We start from the raw sequence: 26530 nt of genomic DNA, 5'->3' as shown, positions 1-26530 counted from the left end.
CTAACACAGTTGCAAATAGACCCCCTCTGGTAGAATCTTCTAAAAAATGCATGGAAATGTCTAAAATATCTATGCAATTACTATTGCAATTTAACCTTTGAGTGATTGATATTGAAGGGCAAATTCAAAATATAAAATCAATTTAAAAAAAGAGATTGGAAGGATTTGGAATATTGATTTATATGAAGAGAAAATTTGAAAAACAAACATTTTTTTTTTAAGTAATTGCATGAATATTTTGGATATTTTCATGCATTTTTTTAAGAAAATTCTACGAGAGGGGTCTACTTACAATTATATCTGAAAGTTAAAAGGAGGCAATTACAATTACCAAACTTAAGAAATGTTTCAGCAATAAACAGGAGATGTTTAATTAACATTTTTTGGGTAAATTAAAAAGACCCCTCTATACTTTGTTTTGCGACAAAGACCCCCTTGTACTATGACCATGAGAAAAAGACCCCCTTGACCGTCAAACTAGATGACAGAATGCGTTAAATTACCAAAAATGCCCCATTAAACCTTTTTATTTTCTTTTTTTTGCCCTTTTTTCTCTTATAACCTAATTCACCTATTCTTTTTCCCTTTATTCTCTTTTTTTCCCCTCCCTCACCGTCCTCTCTCATTCTTTCTCCCTTTTACCACCATGGGTTTTACTTCTTGAGGAGGTTCTCCTCCAGCATCAGCAAGGCAGAGCTCCTCTACCTTGGCCTAGAACCTATAACGCCCAGAAGTTCTCCACGAAATGATTTCATATTGTCTTTAGATTTCTAGAAGTTGACGTTATCATGAGAGAGAAATTTTGAAATAGTTTCATTATTTTGTGGTTATGATTATCTTTCGTACAGTTACTCTAGAAATGATTTCATAGTCTAGAAATAGCTTGACATCATCTGTGGTTTTGTCTTGAAATAGTTTCATTACTCTATAAATAATTTCATAGTCTCTTTGTTACAGTTAATGTACATTAACTGGGGTTTCCGAGTTGAGACCTTTTGCACCAAGTTGCCCCTAACCACTTTGCATTATCAATCTCGCGGAGAGCTTCCAAATGGTGAAATTTCCGGGTGGTGGAATTTCATGGAGGTTCTCCTCCAGTAGTAGGGCACTCTGGGAACGTCCAAAATTTATCGTGTTGCAATTTGATGGTGGCGGAAGTTACCTATCCGATTATATTTGAGGACGGGTTGAAAGTTTTGAACTAGTTAAGGAAGCAGACAAATGGAGAGAGAGATCATGATCTAAAGAAAGTAGTATTGGAAGGCTAGAAAAGATGAACAATGTTTTTCTCATGTAGTTATTACAAGGGTAATATGGGGATTAAAAAATATTATAACGGTATTTTAGACACAACGTAACGGAAGGGGGCTTTTGTCACAGACCCCATAGTACAGGGGGGTCTTCACTTCCCTGTATGAATTTGCAGAAAAGTCACTTGAGATCCGCAAATCGTAAGGTAAAACCATTGTTATGGTCGACTCGTGAAACTGAAGCTCACTGTTTGTATACCCAACGTCCCAACCCCACCAGGATTCAGGAGAGATGTTCCTGAAAAAGTAGCGCTTCGTGAAACAAAACTCAATTTTCTATCGTCAGCGTGCTTTCTTCTGATACTTCTTGCAGAAATGAGCAGCCAAACCGAAGCTGAAGATCGAGATTTAATGGCGAAAGCTGCCAAGGCTACTGAAGATCTCTACTACTTGAGAGATACATATTTTCCTGCTGACCTAGTAGAGAAAATGTCGAGATTACAAAGCGAAGCAGATCTCGCTCTCAAACTTCTTGACTCGATTCCATTAGGTAACCTTCAAGTCTAAAGTAACCATTTCGGATCATTGTTCAGTTTTACTCCCGCTTAGCCATTTCTCATTAGTTTTTGAGTATTTAGCCATAGAATGATAGAAACATTAATTAGAAATACGAGTTCGTTGCTTGTTCAGATGATTGAGGCTGTTGTTGTTGCGCCTTACAAACAACTTATTGTAACTTTACCGATTACAGAACCCACTTTGGGTTTGTGGGCAGTGCAAGCAAGTGCTGTTAATGTAACGGTTAAAGAACCACCTTAAGGTTTATGGGTTTGCTCCTATTTTAGTTTGGGTGAGCAAATGTCACCCACCCCATTGCTTTGTTTTTTTTCCCTGTTATATTTGTGTTCCCATCGTGTCACTTTAGGTCTTATTTTCAGTGTTTGCACCAACACACTGAAATTTTGTCATTGAAGTCAAGAAAATTGAGGTTAGTTTTCTGAGTATTGGCATGAAATTTATGTACTTTAGGGACCATAGATAGATCATTATGACCAAGGTATCATCCCAGGAATTTCATCCCTTTCACGGTGAGTTGCGCATTCAGCTTCTTATGTGTTTAAATTCCTTCACTTTCATTTTTCTGGTAGATTGTTCTTGGGAATTAAAAAATGGAGGACGCTTTGCACTTCTAGTTTTATTTTATTTGTAATCATTATTATCTATTTTCTTTATTCTTTATTTGGTTTCCACTTTCACTCTTGAATACTTTGAGTTGTGCGTCACTTTGGGGGCAATTGTCAGCTGAGTCATTATATTCTGTAATGAGTTCATACTTTTTGGGGTGAATGAATGGAAGGGCACCATGAGGGTCATCACTTTATTGAAATGCCTGGTAAGCAGATGCTTGATTTGGTTCTCATTGCTAATGAATTAATTCACTCAAGAAGAAGAGAGGGTGTTCCAGGTTTAATTTGGAAATTAGATATAGAGAAAGCTTATGATCATGTTAATTGGAGGTGTTTGGATTCCGTTCTACATCATATGAACTTTGGGAAGAAACGGAGGAATTGGATTAAGGTTTGTACAACACTCCTAAATTCTCAGTTTTGATTAATGGCCGGTCAGCTGGCTTCTTTGAAAGTTCTAGGGGGCTGAGGCAGGGAGATCCTCTGTCCCCTCTGCTGTTTATCTGTGTAATGGAAATCCTTACCCTTTTCTGTAAAAGGGTTGCTGAAGATGGCAGTTGGGAAGGCTTTGCAATTTGTCAGGGGGGAGAAAAGGTTAATCTTCTTCAGTTTGCTGATGACACATTGTGTTTTATGGATGCTTCCCCATCCCAGTTCGACCTCATGCTTGGTGTTTTAATTTGGTTTGAAGTGGTGTTTGGGCTTAAGGTGAACTTGAACAAAAGTTCTATCATTCCGGTGGGACAGGTTTATAATTAAGAGGAGTGTGCTGATGTCTTGGCCTGTAAGACTGATTTTCTTCCTGTAAAGTACTTGGGTCTCCCTTTGGGGGCAAATTGGCTCTCTCCCTTGATTTGGGATCCAGTCATTGAGAGAATGGAGAGGAAATTATTTTCTTGGAAGGCGAAGTATCTCTCTTTTGGAGGGAGGGTAACCTTGATCAAGAGCACTCTCTCTAATTTTTTCCTATTTTTGGAGAAGGGATTTCTGTGAATGTTAGTAAAGGTGATAGAACAAAATTTTGGAGTGACGAGTGGTGTTCAGAAGGCCTTCTTGCTGTTTCATTCCCTCACATATTGAGTTGTGCAGTGAATCATGAGGCTACTGTGGCTGACTACTTCTATCTGGAGGAAGTTCAGTTTCTTGGTTCCCTCTTTTAAGGAGGAACTTGTTTGATTGGGAGTTGGAAGAATACTTGGAACTGATGAAGACCCTCTTTAACCAGAAGATTGATGGATTGGGGGAGGATGAGTGGTACTGGAAGTGGAAGCTGGATGGGATCTTTACTGTGAGGTCCATGGCTGATAAATTATGTAGTGAAGGGCATGCTGATTTCCCAGCTGCTCTGATTTGGAATCCGATGAGCCCTTCTAAAGCTAACTTTCTAGTGTGGACAATGACTCTGGACAATTGTCTTTCAAGATCAAATCTGCTGAGAAGATGCATTCCAATTATGGATCCAAATTGTGTTCTTTGTGGGAAGGATGCAGAAACTACAGATCACTTATGTCTTCATTGTCCGTTCTCTCTTCAAATCTGGATGCATTTTTTCCAAGCTTTGGGCGCTAAGTGGGTCATGCCGAGATTAGTTAAGGACCTCCTCTGTTGTTGGAAGCTGAAGGGTCTGAATAAGAAGGGAAGACTTATGTGGAACAATCCCAGCTGCTGTGTTGTGGTCCATTTGGACTGAAAGGAATGGTAGAATTTTTTGTAATAGGTCAAAGGATTTGGATGATGTAATTCAGAAAGCTGTGGGTAAGCTGACTTCTTGGATTTCCATTTCTGGGGAGTTCACGAATATTAGCTTTTCTGTATTATTTCAATCTTGTTCCTGGTGGAAGTTGTATTCTTGGCTGCTTTTTAGACTGCCTTTTTGGGTCTGAATTGCAGTTTGTTTGTGTTGAATAAATTTACATTACCTTTTCCAAAAAAAAGTGGGAAATTAGAATTAGATTAAGTTTTAGGAGGATGCTTGGACCGGAAAGTCCATGACGTAAATCTAAGAAGATGAGCAAATAAGGTTATGGATTTATTAGCCAGAGGAAGTGTAGACAGAACTTATCTGTATCTGGTCATGGCCTTGCCTTTGCAGTTTTTCGGGGTGTATTGGGGGATGGTTCTAGCCAGCCAAGGGTAATGACCAAATAAGGTTGTGGATTTATTAGCCAGAGGAAGTATAGACAGGACTCATTTGTATTTGGTCATGGCCTTGCCTTTATAGTTTTTTCCAGGTGTATTGGGGGGATGGTTTTAGGCAGCCAAGGGTAATAATACCTTTTTCTTATCTGAGTATGCCTATATGATATCTTAATTTCTGTCTATTAGTAAATTTTCTTGATACATGACTGATCACAAAAGCCTAAGCATCTATAGACTATGTATTTTTTTAAGGGTGTTCAGTACCATGAAAACTTTGAAAAAAAAGGTCTTCCAATACCTAGTTTCTAGTTTTCTTTTGTGGTTTTTTCTGTGTTATTGGGGTTGGGGCCTTGGGGGATGGTTCTATCCAGCCAAGGGCAATGATCCTTTTTCTTATCTGAATATGCCTATGTGATATCTGAATTTCTGTCTATTAGTAAATTTTCTTGATATGTGACCAATAAAAAAGCCTAAACATCTATAGATTATGTATTTTAAGGGTGTGCTGGACCATGAAAGCTTTGAAAAAATAAGGTCATCTGGTACCTAGTTTCTAGATTTCCTTTTGTTTTGGATATGAAGGTCTATGGGTGCCTTATACTTCTTAGGCTTTTGAATGTCAATATCAAAGTGAAAACAGGAAGGTGTGGGTAGGGCAGTAATCTGATCGGATCCATATTGAACCCAGTGACATCCAAATCTGGTTATTAAAAATTTAAAACCTTATTCAATCCAATGTTTGATTGGATCTAGGGGTCCTGGGTCAGATTCATATCCTATTGGAATTTGGATTTAATCCAAGTCTGCTTCATTATATTTGAAATAAAGGAAAAAATAAAAAATAAAATAACTTTTAATGTAAAATACTGAATTGATTAATTATAAACTTTTTATAATTATATCCATGTATGTGTATGTCTACATACATATTTGATTAATATTATATAATATAGGGGCAACCCAGTCCACGAGGCTCTTGCCAATGCAGGGTCTGGGGAGGGACAGATGTACGCAGCCTTGCCCCTGTACATTAGACCTGTTCATGGGCCGGGTGCCGGGCTCGGGCTTTCTCAAAAAAGCCTGACCTGAGCCTGAGCCTGAGCTTGAGCCCGACTTGATACTATATATTAAATAATAAAAAATATGTTTTATTTAATAAAAAAATATATACAATATTTTTTTCTTTGAACAAGTAATAGTGAGATGTTTATTATTTTTGAGTTTTGAAGGTTTTTAATATAAATAACACTTTTTTATTGAATAAAAAAAGAAAAAAAATTCTGTTTTCAAATTGCTGGCCGGGCTTAGGCTCAGGCTCAGGCTTCAGGCTTTATATGAGGGCCGGGCTTGGGCTGAAGACCTAGGCCCGACGGTCGGGCCGGCCTCGGGCTTGGGCCTGAATGTATTCTGTTGATACATATACAAAGCCCGACTCGGCCCATGAACAGGTCTACTGTACATATAGAGAGGCTGTTTCCAAGTTAATATTATATAATATAACATGGTATTTAATCAGACTTGGTTCTTAATTAGATCGGATAGGGTCAATTTATTTTTTAATAAATGCGGATAGGGTCAAATTTGAATCCAATCCGGTTATGTAAATGGATCATCCGAATCTGAAATAATCAAATTGGATTGGGCATGCTGGACTTTCGGACTCTGTATATCTGTTGACAGACCTAGGGTGGATTGAAGATTCTAAGAGCCGGTTTTTGGTTAACTTTTTTTGTGCATAGCATTGGAGTTTCTTAAGGGCCTTAATGCTTAACCACTTGGTCACTTTTCCTGTTGAATTATTTTTCCACATAGTTTTTGGAGTTTCTTCATATCACCTGCCTTAGTGCCTTATCCTACCCAAGTGGACAACTCTTGACTGCAACCACGTACCTCCTGCTACTTTTTGGTATTGCGCAAATACATTTTAAAAACGGTAATGATGTATTGATGTATAAACCATAGTTGTAGTTGCAGTAAGTCAGTAACCAACCATTTGGTGCCTGGACTATGACTTTGTCTCAATTCTCCTTGCCAAATAACTTGTCCCTCTGGTGCTTGTATGCTGCTTTTATAGATTCCAGAATTTATGCTAATATTATGAATTTGCATATCACATTTATCACTAGATGGCCTTTGTTATTAATCAAAAAAAAAAAAAATTTTTCACTAAATGTGGTAACTCCATGTTCTTGCACAGAAGAAAGGAAATCACCTTCACAGCGTGCAACTTATGAATTTTTGAGAGGAAAAATATTGGATGTATTTCCTGATTACAAGAAAGAAGCAGAAGATCATCTGTCAAAAGCTGTATATTATTGATCCCTTCACACTTTACCTTTTTCTTAATATAACGATTCTGCAGTTATTGATAAAAAAATCATCTGTGAAGAGTTGTATGTTATTCCACAAACTTTGTGCTAGTAGTTTTAGTATATTGTATTGCTTGATTTGGGTCTTTTTTAAATTCATTATTCATTTTGCAGGTTAAGTTGAACCCATCTCTTTCAGATGCTTGGCTCTGCTTGGGTAATTGCATTTGGAAGAAGGGTGATCTGCCTGCAGCAAAGAACTGCTTTTCTTTAGCATTAACTAAGGTTTTTCTTTAATTGTTATTGATGCATCTAGCTTTTAGGATTTTAATCATGGTATGCTGTGGGCCCATATTTAAGTAATTTGACCCTGTCAAACTGCATGTGGATTCTTATTATTTTTGTCATGCAGGGTCCAAACAAGAAGATACTTTGCCAGTTATCAATGCTTGAACGAAAAATGGCTCAAGGCAAGGAGATTTTCCAGTGCATATTTTACTTTAGTAATTAACTTTGTCCTCTTGGTGCATATGGAGAAGTTTTTTGTTTGGTTATTTGGACTTTGGCTTGTGGGAATCCTCAAGTCAAAAGACTTACCCAAATTGGTTAGGGTGCAACTCGGGTTGGGTTGGATTGGGAATTTGTCAAATTTTTGATGGACCTGAACCCTAACCAGAATCCGATAATTAAAATTCTTCAAATCAGACAACCTGGCCTGGCTTGCATCCCTAAAATTGCTAGCAATGTTGAATTCATTTGAAAATCAATATCCATTCTGGCAGGAATATTGACCGCTTCTGCAAATTGTTTCTCTAATTTCATGAAGTAACGGTTAAAAAGCAATTTTCCCCTTAACTAATAACATAATATTTCATTAGATATACTAAAAAGATGTACAAGAAGTGGAGGATGAGGTGGCCTCCAACAATTGTTCTGAGCTCTATACAAAAATACAAAAAATAAGAAGATAAATATTTCCTTAATGTCTCATAGCTCTTCAAAATCCAATTTGAAGTAATTCTGGATCATATCTCTGAATTCTTTCTTCCCCCTACCTGAATCTATTAATTGGAAAATGAATTCTGAAAAATTCTTTCAATAGCTCCCATAGGACAGAATATGGGGTTATTGTCTGTAAGATTTGACCCTTTGCCTCAAAAGGGATTGAGGACCATGACTATATTAATTCATGGGTTGAGGGCTGATCCATTATGGAAGAACTAATGCCCTTGAAAATTCATTAAGTGGCTTTGAAACACCTTCAGAACTTATTGTTATTGCATTCCTTTAATAGCCCCTAGAAGATAGAAAATGGGGTTATCCTCCATAAGTTTCAAACAATTGCCTAAAAAGTGATTTAGAATCCTCCAATACTTGAATACCCAAACCTTTTCCAATAATTTGTATTGCAAAGTTGGTGCTTCGCATCATCCTCAGCTTCTTCACAGGCTGATTTTCAAGGGGATCTTTCTGATGTACCACAGTGTATCAGTTGCATGTATAGATGCAATTTCTTTCTTCAAGCTAATGTTTCTTTTTGGCTCTTTTTCATTGTAGGCACTGAGAATCAGGCACAAATTGTTGAAGAAAGCATTCAACATGCAAAGGAAGCTATTGCATTGGATGTCAAGGATGGAAATTCTTGGTGTAACAATCCATATCCTTCTATTACACCATAAAATACAAGCTGTGTTTTTCTTAGTCTGGAAAGATGATGAACATCATAGTTGTTAAGGCACACAGGCTATACGTGATAGTGTGATAGTGGAGTGCCTAGTTTCTTCGGCAGGTACCTAGGTGACAGAATAACTAAATTCTAGGTTATTTCTCTAGTACTAGTCAGCATGCATGTAAGTTGTTGTTTTTTTTTTCTCAAAATATGCAACTAAAGAAGGTTATAGTTTTATACTAACAGAAGTTTCTTTTGGATCATGTTATGCTAACAAAATTTTAAGACAGAGAGTAAGGAAAAGAGAAAAGAACAAGGTGCAGAACCACTGCACTCTTATTTTTAATGTAAGGAGGAGAGAGAGTGAGAGGTGCGATGCCTAGTTAGGTGCTGAAAAAAGCAAGGTGTGAGCTTTATATATATATAGTGATATTGCCTAGTCAGGTGCCTGGTCACCTTGAGAGATGCCTTGACAACTATGATGAACATGCAAGGTGCGAAAATTCAAAACATGAGCTTTGGAAGGTTCTAGAGTTGATAGTGCCTTTTTGGTATGGGATGGATGTGGAGTTGAACCCTGGGCCTGGATCCCACCATCAGCGTAACTATTAATCATCTTTCTTCCCCCCCCCCCCCCCCCCCCCCCCCCAAATCCATGTGTATTAGTAAGATGTGAGCTCTCAAGATTACCTCTCTTATAATAGTTAGGTTTCTTTCTCTTGAGGTGTATATATTCTTCGTTTTATATCTTTGTTAACATTGTTACATGTTCATGACAGACAACTTAGGAAATGCATGCCTCACAAGTTTTTTTGTGACTGGAGCATGGGATCACAACAAACTTTTGCATTCTTTGAAAGCTTATCAAAATGCTGTAAGTTAGCAGGCTTTTAAAGTCAAAAAGAGAACTGTAAAAAAGAACTGTCAACTTTTAGCTGAATCGAAGACCAGGAAAACAGCTTCCCCACAATCTTCTGCCAAACTTCCTCTTCTTGACAGCTGTTGTTTTGAAATATTCTTGAGTTTCTTTCTTGCCATATTGACCATAACACAGCACCTGGAATCAGATACCATAGAACTTTCCCTTTCTTGCTTAGGCCTTGTACCCTCCAGTTGTTGACAAAATCAGCCATTCATTCTGGGCAACAACTTCTGTTTGCAAAAATTCAGAGAATCCTCACCCATATTTTGAGTGAAGCTGCAATGCAGTAACAGGTGGTCAACAGTCTCATTATCACTGTTGCACAAGACATCTTTTAGAATCAATCACCATACCCCTCCTAACCAGGTTATCTCTAGTAGGAATCTTATTCAGGTAAGCAGCCCAAATAAAAAAAGATACCTTCGATGGAATATGTTTGCACCATATTATATGCACAGGAAATTCCAGATCTTCTTCCTCTTGTCTCGGGCCAGTTTACCATAGAAAGATTTCACTGAGAACTGGCCTTTGCTATCTGCAACCCAAAACCTTTTACCTGCTGCATTAGTGTCGATTTGAGTGTTGTACAACCTTTGAAGAAGCCTACTAAATGGTTCGATCTCCCAAATTCAAAGCCCTTCTGAAAAGAGGATTCCGGACAAGCATCCCATTTTGAGACTGGACATATTTAGCTACTTTTGCCTCCTTGTTTGTTACAATTGCAAATAATTCTGGGAAATCATCCTTTAGCATATTGTTATCACTCTGACGATCCAACCAGAAATTAATTCAGTACCCCTTCCCACTACAAATTTGATTTCCTTGCTGAAAGCATTATAGCTTTTTTCAATTCCCTTCCAAACTGAACAACCATACGACTGATTTGCATCACTAGGGACCTAACCTTCACTTCTTGTACCATATTTTGCTTCAATTACTCTCCTCCACAAGCAGTTTCCTTGGTTACCAAACCTCCAAAACCACTTGCCAAGTAAGGCTAAATTCATTTCCTGAATTCTTCTAATTCCCAGCCCTCCATTTTTTTTTTGTTTACACACCTTTCCCCAGTTAACTAAATGAATTTTCTTGCTCTCCTTCCACCCCATCCAAAAAACTCATTTTCCTCTCAATCTGGTTTGCAACTCCAGCTGGAATTGGATATAAGGAAAACAAGAAAACAGGTAAGGATGAGAGGACATTCTTGATTAGAGTGACCTTACCTCCCTTTGATAGGTACCTCGATTTCCATCCAGCCAACCTCTTCTCAATCCTCTCCAAAATTGGATCCCTAATAGACTTGGAATTGCACTTAGCCCCTAAGGGCATTCCCAAATACTTTAATGGAAACTTATCAACTTTAAATCCCCAAGAATCAGCCAAGATTGCAGCTCTTGAACCTCTCCTCCCATTGCCACTAGTTCACTTTTGTGAACATTCAAGTGAAGCCCTGAAACTAGGGGTGTCAGCGGTATTCGAAAATTCGATTTCGAATTCGATATTCGACATAATCGAATCGAATTCAGATAATTCGAATATCTAATCAGTCGAATTCGGATATGTCTTGATTCGATTCGATAAATATCCGAATTCGATCTATTATTTAATTATTATATATAATATATAAAATAGGTTATAATTTATATATAATAATTAAGTTATATAAATAATTTATATATTTATGTACTTTATATCAATAAAATATTTATTAATTATTAATTAATCAAATTCGCATCGAATCGGATATTCGAATATTTAATCGGATTCGAATTCGGATATTAATTTTTAATATCCGTCGGATATTGAATCGAATTCGGATATCAGATTTTCTAATGGGATTCGAATTCGGATATTGCATGGTCCGATTCGAATTTGGTCCGCTTACACCCCTACCTGAAACCACTTCAAACCACCAGAGAATGGCCATTAAATTGTCAATTTGCTCCCTAGATGCATTGCAGAAAAAAACTGAGTCGTCTGCAAATTGTAATAGGGGGATCTCCAACCTGTTTTCTCCCACCTTGAACCCCTTCCAAGAAACCCCGTCAGTGCTTTCCATGTCAGCTTCCCTAAAATTTCCATCACGCATAAAAATAGCGAAGGAGATAAGGGGTCCCCCTCCCTTAAGCCCCTCGAGCTCCTAAAATGACCACAAGTCCTCCCATTCACCAAAACTAAGAAAGAGGTAATTGTTACACACACCTTCAACCAATTCCTCCACCTTGAACTGAAGTTCATTCTCCTTAAAATGTAATCCAAAAAATCCCAATTCACATGTATGCTTTTTTTCAAAATCCATCTTGCATAGCAAACCAGCTCTCCCACTTTTAATCCGGGAATCAATCATCTCATTTGCAATTAAAACACCATCCACCATTTGTTTCCCCTCAACAAATGCACCTTGGAATTCTGAAATAACATACCCCATGACTGGTTTCATTCTCTTGGCTAAAACTTTTGAAAGAATTTTGCAAATACTCCCCAATAGAATCTTACCTAAATGACTCATTTTCTGTCTACAATTGTATAATATGGACAAAATCCTCCTTGCACATTATATCTATTTACTTCATCTAAATTCTTAACGACTGCCGAATTATAAATCATTTGACTATTTTAAATGATAATCAAAAACTTTTCTTTTAAATTGATATCAGAAGTTGGGTTATTTTTCTAAATCTTGATAATTTGCATCAGGAAAAAGATGAAAGCGTGAAGTCCAATCCAGATCTTTACTTCAACTGTGCCACTGTAAGTGTAAACAAAATTCCTTCTCTTTTCCCCCATCATTGAAATCTGATTTTTCCAGGGAATTGGTGCGTGGAAGTTCTAGAACAGAATCTCCTGAAGTAGATTTGTTGCTTTTACTGTTTTCTTTTCCTTTATGACTATTAAAGAATTGCTTGGATTTCAAACTTCCTGGGTCATTGCTGCATGGAATTGATCTCTTCAAATGGTTTGATTCTTCAGTTAATAGGCCTCGGAATTATTTCAATCAAGAACATTGGTCTTTTCACCGAATCATGATTTCCTTTGGTCAATAGTATTGTGTCTTCCTTAGCAAAATTGAACAAGAATAGGACAGGTGGGCAGAGGGTGAGAGGAGGATGTGTTGGATTTGGTGGATTTCTTTCTTATTCATTACACTCTTAGTGAGGGATTACAAGCATACAAGTCCCTTATTGTTCTTTAGATTATCTTCATCATTGTTTTTGAAAAAAAGTGAAAAATAAAAATATATCAATAACAATTTGAATCTTTTGCTTATGGGGTATGCTTCTTCTTCCTGGTAATACAAATATTTCCCTATTTGAGAATGTGGTGGACTTTCAAACCCGGATGCTGCCAGTTGGGGCTACAGAAACCTCCTCAAACAAGTGAAGCGGCAAACTAGTAATATGAGAGTTGATTTTAAATGGGCAAGCAGGTCGGCAAATACTATGGTTGAGAAGGTCTTTTTTGTGCTACTTTTAACTTGTTCTAGTGAGTTTGGAAAGCTGTAATTAACTATTATGGAGAGGTTGCATCTTGTGCCCCTCCTTGGGAAGCTTGTACTTTCTTATTTTTGGTGATTTATAAAATTCGTTCAATTATCAAAAAAAAGTTGTGGAGTTATGTTCTTTTATGGATTGTGAGCTTGTTGTATTGGGATGTATTTGTATTTTTTCCTATTGTTTCTGGTCATGTATATGCCACTTGTTCCCTGCTATCTGATTACTTTGTTAATGATCAAAAACATAAAATAAGATAAAAGGTTTTCACAAGTTGTGTTCATTCAATCCACAAGTTGTGCAATTGATCTTCCATTAGGTTCTAGATTTTTTTTTTAATAAGTAAAGATGTATTGCATTAAATGGAGGAAGAGATTCCTCCAGAGAAGCTTAAAAATTTTATGTCAGTATCCAACTTCACATTATGCTTTTACTCTTCTTCCATGTCTAAAATGAGGGTTCTTTACTTCATTTAGGAGACCTTGGGGTTTTTCAACAAAGAGAACTCTTTGCACCTAATTTATCATCTTCTACTGACACTCCCTCCATTACCCCTTACCTAGTGCCACTGATCTCCTCACTGTCCTATCTTATTCCAAGAATTTTCCAGCAAGTGTATGATAAGGAGTTAAAAATGAATAGCAAGAGCTTAAAAAACCAATTCATCTTTTTGATTTGTTTCCATCTATGTTACCCAGATAGGGCAAGGGCATAGCTGGATAAATTGTTGGATACAGAGTCTACACTCAAAATTGCAAAGTATCCAACACAATACATCACCTATCACCTTTGTACAGGTATATAGGTTTCTAGTTGATCTATTTACCATTGGAAAAAAATACAAAATAATTAAATGCCAAACTAGTTTCCATTGGCATTTGTGCAATAATTATTGAACAATCTAAATGCTAGATTCTTGTAATATCAACCTCATTGATACAGAAATCTGTTGTTGGTAGGAGTTATACTTTTGAGCTTAGTTTATAACTTCCCTTATTTTTGTTTCCCCTCTTGTTTATATTACCAATAATACTTGGATATCTAATTATCCTTAGTTTTGTTCTTTTCCTGGCTTACTTTCTATTCTTGATTCTGCTTCGGGTACATATTACTTGACCAACTTTATATTTACATACACTAGGCCATAAAGTTATTTGATGGAATTCTTAATTTTAGGTAAACAAATATTTAGAGAACTATGAAAGGGCCCTTACTGGATTTGAAGCTGCTGCTTTGAAGGATCCTGGCCTCAATGCTACTGAGGAGGTTCAAAAGATGATCAACCTTCTTGATAAGGTGGAGAGTTCTCTGAAGGTAGTGCATTTCTTTCTCTATTTTATAGGACATTCTCATAATTTCTAAATCAAATATTCATTTTTTTAATCATTAGAATAGTTCATTTCATTAATTTCAATTAGAACATACTACAAAATGTTTCTGTTGCGTAGAACTCAACCCCTTCAGAATTTGGGAGAAACCCCAATTACAAGTCTTCCCAAAAAAGTTGTTCCCTATGCACCCCTTGTTTTGCCAAAGTGTCAGCTATCCTATTTGCTGTTCTTTCTACCCATCTAAAAGTTGCCTCTTAACTCCTTTTCTTTTTCGTGATCTCTCTTACACTGTGCTGGTGGATCCACATACCTGGCATGCTGTCATCCATCCAAGAAATTACCAGTTTTGAGTCCTCCTCAGCCTCCGCACGCTGAAAACCCCATTATTTTTCTATCTTGATTCCTTGTAGTAAAGCTAGCACTTCATCTCTTGAGGAGTCCCCCACTCCAATCAGTTCAGAGAATAGTGCCACCACCTTTCCTCTTGCATCCCTGAATACACCTCCAAATCCTGACATTCCAGGGTTAACCATGGAGCTTCCATCAAAATTCATCTTGATTCTATTTATTATTTAGAGGGGGATTCCGTTCCATTTTTATTTTGTCTTTCAGTGGAGGAGCTTGTTCCCTCATTCCAAACTCAGGATATCATCCAATGAAACCACCTGGAATGCTTCCAATGTTATTAGGGAATGAGGAGCATTTACCTTTATACCCTCTACAATATCATCTTAAGATTCTGCACCTTTCCTTGAAAATTCATTCATTTCTTTCTTCCCAGATTGTCCAAATAGTGTTGACTGCCTTCTATAATAATCTCCCCCTTTTTTGGTTGTCTGAAGAAACTTGGGCTAAACAGAGTAGGAATGTCTTGTGGAGGGTCCCACCTGTATCCAAATAGGCTAAATCAAATATTCATTTCCATATTCTTGTTACTATTTCAGTCATATACTGATGTATTCTACCTTTTTTTTCCCTGATTGATGACTGAAAGACCTTGGTTGAGTATTCATCTCGGGCCTAACTGGCCAAGTGGGAGATGTTGGTAGAGTGGGTGTAGGCCCTCGTTTAATCCTCAACATGTTGGAATATCAATTGGCCATGTGACAAGCCACATGTTGATGGAAGATGATTATTTTATGGTTATCTCCATGCAACACTCTTACACACAATCATTCATTTTAAATTATTACCTATTTATTTGTTTTCTATAAAAATAAGTTTATTTGATTGTTTATTTGAAAATGTTTTTATGCATGGAGAATATTGTTGGATTATTCTGGATCCAAATTCCAGCTCTTATTGGGTCAATGGATATCCATTATAGGATGGAAAAGAAGAATCATTGGTTTCCTCAATACTTGAAGTGACAGGACCCAAAAATCTAACAAATAGATAAATGCAACTAATTTATGCATAGAAAACCTGCAAAGCAATAGCCAAATAGAATCTATCCTAGGAGGTTCCACAATGTCTATACACTCTCATCTATGTATGGGCCATAGAATAAGCTGATTTGGAACTAATGCCAATATGATTTTGACTCCTGTAGTCAAAAATTCAGATTCCCTGATGACGAAAGTAGTCAAGGTAATCCAGGACTGTCTGGCATAGGAGGAGTAGTCAAGGTAATCCAGGACTTTCTGGCATAGGTGGGCTGTATGGGTGTTTCAGTGTGAATCCAGTAGTTGGTGAATTCCTATGTATATGGTGTGTATTCGGGTAGTTTTGTGGTGCTGAGAGTGAAGAATATCAGAAACTGTGACAATAGGTGTCTTCAGCAATAATTTGTCACCAGTGTGTAGTGTGGTGAAAAGTAAATTAGGCGTGTGATATACAGGTGAGAAAAAGAAAAGAATGGAGAAAGAAAAAAAATTCAGATATGGGAGACAGTAGTGAACACAAGGCTAGTGTTATGGTCGCCCCCGATTACCTGAATGTTCAGAGATTTCTATCAAATTGAATGGGGAGATATATGTGCCTTAGGCAAATCTGTAGAGGTCTTTCTTAGGCCTAAGAAGAAAGTGAAGCATGTAAGAGAAGAAAAAACCTTTTGCTGATTCTTAGGAATATAGTATTGGGAACAAGAAGATGCACATATTATGACCTGGTTATGGAATAGCATGGAACTCAAGATCAATGTGAATTTTATGTTCTTAGATACAACCAAGGAGATTTGGGACCATGCCAAGAAGTTGTACTCTGGACAAGACAATACTACTAGAGTGTATTAGCTTTATCAGGAGTACTGTAATCTACAACAGGGTAATCAAAGTCTTGAGGAAATACTATGCTAGCATGAGGAATCTTCATAATGAGCTGAATGTGTACCAACCCCTCACTTTTGATGTTAAGATTCAGCAATAACAGAGAGAGCAACTCGATGTAACTAGATTTTTAGTAGGGCTGAAATTTTAATATGAACCAGTGAGAGCACAAATACTAGGTGGGTCAACTCTTCTTTCTCTAGAAGATGTATTTGTTTGACTTCGGAGGATTTTTGTTGGACCTACAGAGAACTCTAATATCCCTGATAGGTCTGCCTTTGTAGTGACAAGAGGGGGGATCGTGGATTAAGAGGTGGAGCTCGGGGAGTTCAGCCCGGTTGTAGTGGTGGTGGTGGACGTATTGGAGGTTGAGATTCAGGGAAGCTTGTGGTAGAGGATGTAGTATGGAAGGGCACACCATCAACTTTTGTTATGATTTGCATGGCCCACCTTCAACTTGGATAAATCATGTAGTGGCCAGTGATATTAGTTCAAGATAGGATATTTAACAAGCTGATCAGATGCCTTCTACATTTACGGAGGTCTTCGGGAAGGAGATGAAGAGTGTCCCATGTGATGAGTATGAGTGGTTTATCCAAGTCATGTCTCAACATAGTACAACTACCCTCGCACATTCATTTATGGCTTGTCTGGCATCCAAACCCTCCCATTGGATTATTGACTTTGGAGCTTCCGATCATATGAATGGGACTCCATTGGATTATTGACTCTTGATAATGGTTCCACATCTCCTATTTGTGGTGTTGGTAATTGTTAGAATGCTCGAGCCAGGGGTATTTTGGTCATTTTGGATTATTTGCTTGAGTGAAAGGTCTATTGTGTCTGAGTTTAAGTTATGTGTCTCATCTTCTATGAGGGACAAAATGGTCTTTCCTGTAACTCTATGTTTTTGAACAAATACAAGTGGGTCAGCTAGGGGAGTAGATTTTGACTCTCTTCTAGTCTGGCCGAACCTTTCTTTCTTCTTCTTCTTCTTCTTCTTCCTCTTCTTCTTTCTCTTTTCTTTCTTCTTCTCTACTTCAACCTAGAATCTGCTAGGGTTTACTAACATGGTATCAGAGCTGTAAGGTCGTATCCTCATTTCTTTCTTGCCGCTGTTCTCTTTCTGGGTTTGCTGCCAACTTTCACAGTCATCTTCCTTTTCGACTGACCTGAGTGGAGGTTCGATAAGGGGCTGAAAAGGAGCTGTCGTTTTGTGGACCCGGAGGTGAGGATGCCTCCGGTCGTTGCTGTGGTGGTCGTTGGAGGGGTATACTAAACCCTCTATTCAGTACCGAAGAGGGTTGAATGTGGACAGGTATGAACACTACTGTTGTTTGTCCAAGTAAGGGACTATGAATGTTTCTTTTTGTTTCAAAAGTTGGTTGTGGTGGTGCTCAGTGTGACTGATATGCATCTTAGTCATGTTCCTCTGCATTTCTCTTCGTATGTATGTTGAAAGAAGAATTGTCAATTGCTGAAGTTCACAACAGCAGTAGATTGGTGGTGGTTGTGTTGTGGTGATTGGTGTATCTATGTTTCAAAATATTTAAAAGTGATCTCCTATACCTTGTGTGTAATCAGTTCTGCAGTGTGCAGCCCAAGTGTTTGATGTGAGGACTAAGTGATTTTAGTCTTAGTGTGTTGATGGTGAATGGTTCTGCAGTGTGCAGCCCAGGTGTTTGATGTGAAGATTGAGTGATTTCAGCCTTAGTGTGTGGTGTGTAATGTGTATTTAAAGAAGCTGGAATTGGTGGTGTTATAAGTGAGATAAGTCTTGTGAAAGAGTGTGAGGTTGTGTCGTATATTTGAAGGTGAAATAATTAAGATGGCTTCATTTGAAAATGGGAATGATAACAAAACAAGTGTCATGCTTTCTCCAGACTATCTAAGTGTTCAAATGACATCCATCAAGTTGAATGGTGAGAATTATGTACCATGGGCAAAATCTGTGGAGGTGTTCTTGAAGGCCAAGAGGAAGGTAAAACATGTAAGAGAGGAGAAACCTCCCTCTGATTCCCCTGGTTTCAGTGACTGGGAACAAGTAGATGCACATATAATGACATGGCTCTGGAACAGCATGGAACCAAAGATTAGTGTGAACTTCATGTTCCTAGATACAACTAAGGAAATCTGGGATCATGCTAAGAAGTTGTATTCTGGACAAGACAATACAACTAGGGTGTATTAGTTGTACCAAGAGTATTTCAATTTAAAGCAAGGGAGCCAAAGCTTAGAAGAGTACTATGCAAGTTTGAGGAACATTTGTAATGAGCTCAATGTGTATCATCCTCTAACATCAGATGTTCAGATCCAACAACAACAACGTGAGCAACTTGATGTGACAAGGTTTCTTGTGGGGTTGAAGGCTGAGTATGAGCCTGTCAGAGCACAAATATTGGGAGGATCTGTTCTTCCCTCACTTAAAGAAGTTTTTGCTCGTCTTAAGAGGACATCCATTGAGTCGGTAGAACATTCTTCTCTCTCTGATAGATCTGGTTTGGTAGTGACTAAAGGGGGTGGTCGTGGAAATAGAAGTGGTGGTGTCAGGAGTGGACTCCCAAGCAACCGTGGTGGTCACATGTTTAGCAGGGCTAGTGGTCGGACTGGAGGTCGAGACTCAGGGGGAGGTCGGGGAAGAGGAAGGAGTAATACTCAGAGAAAGTGTACACATTGTGGTTTAGAGGGGCACACAGTTAATTTCTGCTATGATTTGCGTGGTGCACCCAACACTTGGGCTAACCATGCTAGGACTAAGGGTAGTGACACAAGTACTAAAAGTCAGCAAATTGACCCAATCCCCTCCACATCTCCTTGTGCTTCTGAGAAGGAAATGGTGAGTGTACCACGTGCAATATATGAGCAATTCATTTAAACATCTCAGCAAAACACCGCTACACTTGCCCATTCAGGTATGGCTTGCTTAGTTTCCAAAGACTCACATCGGATCATTGACTCCGGGGCCTCAGACCATATGTCTGGGACTCATGATGTATTTTTTTCCCTTTCCCACTCCTCTACACCTCAAACAGTTACACTTGCTAATGGTTCTACATCTCCTATCTGTGGTGTTGGTGATGTTAATCTCTCCTCCTTGCCTTTATCATCTGTTTTATATGTTCCTAAGTTTCCTTTTAACCTTATGTCTGTCAGCAGATTAACCAAGTCTCTTAATTGTTCTGTAACCTTCTACCCTTCTTCTTGTGTGTTTCAGGATCTCAAGACGGGGAGGAAGATTGGTGGAGGGCATGAAGCAGGTGGATTATATTACCTTGATGGTGGTGGTCTTCCAGTAGCTTTTCAGTCATCTCTTACTCCTCTTCAATGGCACTGCTGACTTGGTCATCCTTCTCTCAAGGCCTTGAAGTTACTGGTTCCTTCATTGAGTCATCTTTCATCATTAGATTGTGAGTCATGTCAATTGGGTAAACATCATAGAGTCTCATTTAGTCCAAGAGTTGATAGTCGTGTCTCAAGTCCTTTTTCTTTAGTTCATTCCGATGTATGGGGTCCAATTAAAGTGGTGTCATACAATGGGTGTAAGTATTTTGTAATCTTTGTTGATGACTTTTCAAGGATGACACGGATTTATCTTATGAAAGATTGTAGTGAGTTGTTCCCTATTTTTCAAAAATTTTATGCTGAAATACGCACTCAATTTGGTGTTCATATTAAAATTCTTCGCTCTGATAATGCCAAAGAATACAACTCCTCACCATTTCAGCAATATCTAGAACATCATGGGATCATTCATCAAACTTCTTGTGCCTACACCCCACAACAAAACGGTGTAGCTGAACGAAAAAATCGACATCTTCTTGAAACTGCTCGATCCTTGATGATTAATATGAATGTCCCAAAACATTTTTGGAGTGATGCTGTTCTCACGTCCTGTTTTCTGATCAATCGGATGCCCATGTCAATCCTTGGAAGTCAATCCCCTTTCTCCGTGTTGTTTCCCACTTTATCTCCATTTCCTCTTACCCCAAGAATCTTTGGCTGTGTTTGTTTTGTTCAACACTTGGGGCCTGGGTTAGACAAACTAGATGCTCGAGCTACTAAGTGTATCTTTCTTGGCTACTCAAGGACTCAGAAAGGATATAAGTGTTATAACCCAAAATCTCATAAATCGTTTGTGTGCTCTGATGTCACCTTCTTTGAGTCAGTTCCGTTCTTCTCAGATGCTGGGGTCTCTTCCTCTCCCTCTGTGGTTCCCCTTCCTGTACCTATTGTGGACATCCTTCTAGTAGCTCCTGTTTTTACTGCAGATGCACATCTTATGTCTGTTACTACTGTGAAGCCGCCAATCACTCAAGTGTATACCTGCAGAAATGCATCGGGCCCTCCTCCACGTCAGCCCCTGTCGATAGGTCCTGCTACTGCTCCTTCTCCTTCAGATCTTGATCTTCCTATTGCTCTGCGAAAAGGTAAACGTACTTGTACTTCTCACCCCATTTCACACTATGTTTCTACTGCTCACCTTTCTGCTTCTCATTGCAAATTTATATCATTACTCTCATCTGTTCCCATTCCCAAGACTGTCCAGGAAGCTCTTGCCTCCCCAGGGTGGCGGCAAGCCATGGAAGAAGAACTCTCTACTCTACAACATAATCACACATGGGAACTCACCGCTCTTCCTTCCAGTAAGCACATAGTTGGGTGTAAATGGGTCTACACAGTGAAGTATCTTCCTGATGGCAGTGTGGAGCGATTAAAAGCGAGGTTGGTGGCCAAGGGTTATTCTCAGATGTATGGTGTGGACTATATGGAGACATTTTCTCCTGTGGCTAAGATTGGTTCAGTTCGGGTGCTGATTTCATTAGCTGCTATGTATGATTGACTTCTTGTACAACTCGACATCAAAAATGCCTTCCTGCATGGTGATCTAGGTGAGGAGGTGTATATGGAGCAACCACCGGGGTTTGTTGCTCAGGGGGAGTCTGGCAAAGTGTGTAGGCTCAAAAAGGCAATTTATGGACTGAAACAATCTCCACGTGCTTGGTTTGGCAGGTTCAGTGAAGTGATGAAAGCCTTTGAGATGAAACAATGTCAGGTTGATCATTCTGTGTTCAACTATAACTCAAAGGATGGGAAAATCTTGCTAGTCGTGTACGTGGATGATATTGTCATAACTGGGAGTGATAGCAATGGAATCAACAAGTTGAAGAATTTCTTACAGGATCACTTCAATACGAAAGATCTGGGGAAGCTGAAATATTTCCTAGGAATAGAGGTTGCGAGGTCAAAATATGGGATCAACCTATGTCAGAGAAAATATGTTCTTGATCTACTTGAAGAAACAGGGTTGTTAGGTGCTAAACCAACAGAGACTCCTATGGAACTCAATGCCAAGCTGAGTGTTGATGGAGCAAGAAACAAACAGTGGTGGCAAGAAGTAGTGCAGAAGCAGAGTATAGGGCTATGGCCCATACCACATGTGAGCTAGTATGGCTGAAGAACTTGCTTCAAGAGATGGGATTCTCAATTGACAAACCCATGAAACTATACTGTGATAACCAAGCTGTTGTTCACATCTCTTCCTATCCCTTCTTTCATGAGAGAACTAAGCATATTGAGGTTGATTGTCACTTTGTAAGAGAGAAGGTGATAAGTGGGGTGATAACCACATCTCATGTGAGCTCAGGAAATCAGTGGGCAGATCTCCTCACAAAGGGATTTTCTCGGGGAATAATAGATTACATTTGTAACAAGCTGGGACTATATGATATATACTCTCCAGCTTTAGGGGGAGTGTTAGAATGCTTGAGTCAGGGGTATTTTGGTCATTCTGGATTATCTGCTTTAGAGTGAAAGGTCTATTGTATCTGAGTTTAAGTTATGTGTCCCATCTTCTATGAGGGACAAAATGGTCTTTCCTGTAACTCTATGTTTTTGAATAAATACAAGTGGGTCAGCTAGGGGAGTAGATTTTGACTCTCTTCTAGTCTGGCCGAACCTTTCTTTCTTCTTCTTCTTCTTCTTCTTCTTTCTCTTTTCTTTCTTCTTCTCTACTTCAACCTAGAATCTGCTAGGGTTATTAATAGTAATATTGACATAGATCCTTTATCCCTGTCCTTAGTTTTGTATGTTTCCAAGTTTCCTTTTAATCTCATGTCTATTAGTAAGATGACCAAATCTCTTAATTGCTCTATCACCTTTCACCCTTCTTCTTGTGTTTTTTTAGGATCACAAGACGGGGATGAAGATTGGTGGAGGACATGAAACTGGTGAACTTTAGACTTGGTCATCCATGCTTAAAGCACTTAAAGTCACTTGTTCCGTCGTTGAGTTGTCTTTTTTTTTTGGATTGTGAGTTGTGTTAGGTTGGGGAAACATCATCGTGTTCCCTTTAGTCCTAGGGTATAATCGTATGTCGATTTCTTTTTCTTTAGTTCATTCAGATATTTGAGATTCAAATAAAATAGTGTCATACAATGGATACAAATACTTTGTTATTTTTGTTGATGTTTATTCAAGGATGACATGACTTTATCTTATGAAAGAAAGGAGTGAATTGTTTTCCATTTTTCAAAAATTTTATGCTGAAATCCGCAACCAATTTAGTGTACACATTAAGATTGTTTGTTTAGATAATGATGGAGGATACTTTTATACACCGTTTTAGGAGTATTTAGAACAATATAGAATTATCCATCAGACCTCATGTATCTACACCCCACAACAAAATGGGGTGGTTGAGAGAAAGAACCACCATATTTTGGAAAATGCTCAGTCTCTTTTGCACCATACGAATGCATCCAAACGTTTTTGGAGTGATCCTGTGCTTACATCTTGTATCCTCATTAACCGGATGCCCACGCCCATCCTTGAAGGTCATTCTCCTTTCACAACTTTGTTTCCTACCTCGTCTCCGTTTCCTCTTACTCCCAAGGTTTTTGGGTGTGTATGTTTTGTCCATAATCTTGGACCTGGAATGGACAAAGTAGATGCACGATCCACTAAGTGTATCTTCCTAGTTATTCTTGGACCCAGAAAGGGTATAATTGCTACAACCCTAGTTATTGACGTTCCTTTGTGTGTCTTGATGTTACTTTCTTTGACTTTGTTCCATTTTTTTTTCGGGGGGGGGGGGGTCAGGAGATGTCTCTTCTTCTTCTTCTCCACGTCCTCTTCTAGTTCCCATTGAGGACCCCATTCCACTTGTTCCAGTTGTTACTAGGTCTTCGCCTCTAGTGCAGCTTCCTGTTGAATGACCACCCATCCGACAAGTGTATATGCATCGACGACATGTAGCAACTCCTCTTCCAGCTTCTTCATCGTCGATAGATCCAACAATTGTTCCTACACCAGCCCTACCCCCTATTTCTAACTTTGATCTTCCTATTGCATTGCAAAAAAGGTAAACATAGTTGCACACTTAATCATATTTTCAAATTATGCTTCTGTATCTCACCTTTTTGCTTCCCATCGCCAGTTTGTTTCTATGTTGTCTTCTATTTCTGTTCCTACAGAGGTTGGCACCATGCAATGGGAGAAGAATTCTCAGCTTTGGCTCATAATCATACGTGGGATCTCACCACACCCCTCTTAGTAAGCATGTTGTAGGTTGTAAGTGGGGCTAAAATTGGTTTAGTTTGTGTTTTGATATCTCTAGCTGCTATGTATGATTGCCCTTTGTTTCAACTTAACATCAAGAATGCCTTTTTACATGGTGATCTCCTTGAGGAGGTCTATATGGAGCAACCATTGGGGTTTGTTTCTCAGGGGGACTTAAACATCCCCCAGTGCGTGGTTTGGTAGATTCAATGAAGTGATAAAGAAGTTTGGCATGAAACAGTGGCAGGTTAATCACTCAGTATTTAGCTATGATTCACATGCTGGGAAGATTTTACAGGTGGTATATGTAGATGACATTGTTATTATTGACAATGGCAGGTTGCGGATCGATAGGTTCAAGACCTTTCTATAGGAGCACTTCCAAACAAAGGACCTTGGTAAATTAAAATATCTCTTGGGGATAGAAGTAACATGGTCTAAGCAAGGTATTAACTTGTGTCAGAGGAAGTATGTTCTTGATTTGTTGGAGGAGACAGAATTGTTAGGTGCCAAACTGGCTGAAACACTTATGGAACCAAATACCAAGCTGAGTAGTGATGTGGGTGAGGATTTCAAGGGCCTTGGAAGGTACAAGAGGTTGATGGGTAAGCTAAACTACATAACCATTACTCGTCTAGATATTTCATTTGTAGTTAGTATGGTGAGTCAGTTTATGCAGAATCATCGGGTTCCACATTGGGGTGTAGTTCTAAGGATTTTACGGTATTTGAAGGGAGCCCCTGATTGTGGCTTGTTATACAAGAGTTGAGGAAATCTTGAAGTACAATGATACATCGATGCTGATTGGGTTGGCTTTGTATCTAACAGAAGGTCCACTACAGGTTATTGTACCTTTCTTGGGGGTAATTTGGTGACATGGAAGAGTAAGAAGCAAGAAAGTGGTGGCAAGAAGCAGTGTAGAAGCTGAATGCAGAGCTATGGTACATACAACTTGTGAACTAGTGTGGTTGAGAAATCTTCTACAAGAGATTGGATACTCGATTGATACTCTTATGGAGCTTTACTATGACAACCAAGCTACAATCCACATCTCTTCTAATCCAGTTTTTCATGAGAGAACAAAACATATAGAAGTTGATAGTCACTTTGTGAGAGAGAAGGTGCTTAGTGGAGTGATAGACCAACTTGAGGGGGAGTGTTAGTATCAACTGTATAGGGGTAGTTTGGTCTTTTTATTTATGTATGGTGTGAGGTGTAATGTTTAAGTTAAGTGATGTGTCCCATACTTAAGTAGGGGCATAACAGACATTTTGTTTTTTATTATAGAAAACTATGAATATAACCGGGCCGACTAGAGAGAACTGATTTTTCTCTCTTGTTTGAACCAGTTTCTTCTTCTTCTCTCTTCTCTTCTCTTCTTCTCTCTTCTATCTCCTCTAACCTTCTTCTACTACTATTTTTAATTGATTACTAGTGCAGATCTAAACTTTATCAAGAAGCATGCCCTCCATATTCTCCTCTATCAATGCAACCTTTATTTCCATCATCACTGCCATCGATAATCCCTACTCTGTTTTATCAAGTGTATGGAAATGTTGTGATTTTTTCTTTTCCTCATAAAGAATATTCCATATTTTTTACCTAAGGTTGACTATTCCACTAATTTGCCTCGCATCTTCTATTGTCCAATATATTTGAATTACTTGAATGATGAGTAGTCCACGGCCTCTCTGTAGCTATCTTCTTCTCATATAAGTCATCTATGGAACTTGTGTCTTTATATTCTTTCTTCTCTCCTCATCCCAATCTAGTCCTATGTTGATCTTGATAAAAGCCACTTATGACACCTCTTCTACAATTTATTCTCCCATATCCCTTAATCCCTTCCACTTTCTTGTTCTTGAATTAATAATGGTTGTGACAATCCCCTTTCAAACACCCTGCATCCCCTGCACTATAAGCATGTGGTGGTTTCACCATAACAGACTTCAATCAACTGAACATGTACAAAATTTTGATTTGGTTTGCCGTTGTCAAAATCAATGTCTAATGAATATATAAAACTATCTTAGAAATACCTTTGGTGTTGTAATTCAAGAAATCAGAAAAATTTGGCACCATTCTCCCAAGTTCCTTCTCCCACATGTATAGGGAAAACAATGCTATAGTTTGATTGGTTCAACCTTAAGCTTGTGTCTAGATCTGGGTGCAATAGAAGTCAATTCCACAAGTTCTGGGATTCAGCTCTTTGGCTTTATTTTTTTAGTAAACTCAGCAGCTTGAAGATTTTAAGCCTTCAATTCTATGTTTCTGGTGGGTTATTCTTACAGGGAGAGGCTAGTCAATTTTGTTGAATTAAGATGGGAGTTGGATTCAAATTCTATTCTGCTTATGTGATCCAAACACAGCCTAGGTGACTCGTTAATGAAACCAGAGAAAGAGCTGGAACA

General features: G+C 38.5%; 1 protein-coding gene across 2 annotated transcripts in view; it reads left to right on the top strand.

Annotated features, from left to right (window-relative positions):
* The first annotated feature begins 1405 nt into the window (after positions 1–1405).
* LOC148863767 (uncharacterized) overlaps positions 1406–26530 on the top strand; it is a 37659-nt gene continuing 12534 nt past the window's right edge. The window contains exons 1-8 of one of the 2 annotated variants that reach the window (XM_088978117.1): positions 1406–1800; positions 6774–6883; positions 7060–7170; positions 7298–7355; positions 8443–8532; positions 9334–9428; positions 12171–12224; positions 14141–14278. In XM_088978117.1, coding sequence (XP_088834243.1) covers positions 1626–1800; positions 6774–6883; positions 7060–7170; positions 7298–7355; positions 8443–8532; positions 9334–9428; positions 12171–12224; positions 14141–14278 — 831 coding nt within the window. In that variant the 5' untranslated portion in view covers positions 1406–1625. The remainder of the gene's footprint in view (positions 1801–6773; positions 6884–7059; positions 7171–7297; positions 7356–8442; positions 8533–9333; positions 9429–12170; positions 12225–14140; positions 14279–26530) is intronic. The other variant, XM_088978118.1, reaches the window with a different exon arrangement.

Source organism: Nelumbo lutea, chromosome 3, assembly GCF_056320005.1.
Source record: "Nelumbo lutea isolate HS-2025 chromosome 3, American lotus-T2T, whole genome shotgun sequence".
In the NCBI taxonomy this organism is placed as follows: domain Eukaryota; kingdom Viridiplantae; phylum Streptophyta; class Magnoliopsida; order Proteales; family Nelumbonaceae; genus Nelumbo; species Nelumbo lutea.
Note: the sequence above shows the minus strand (reverse complement) of the source record. Positions and strands in the feature narration are given on the sequence as shown.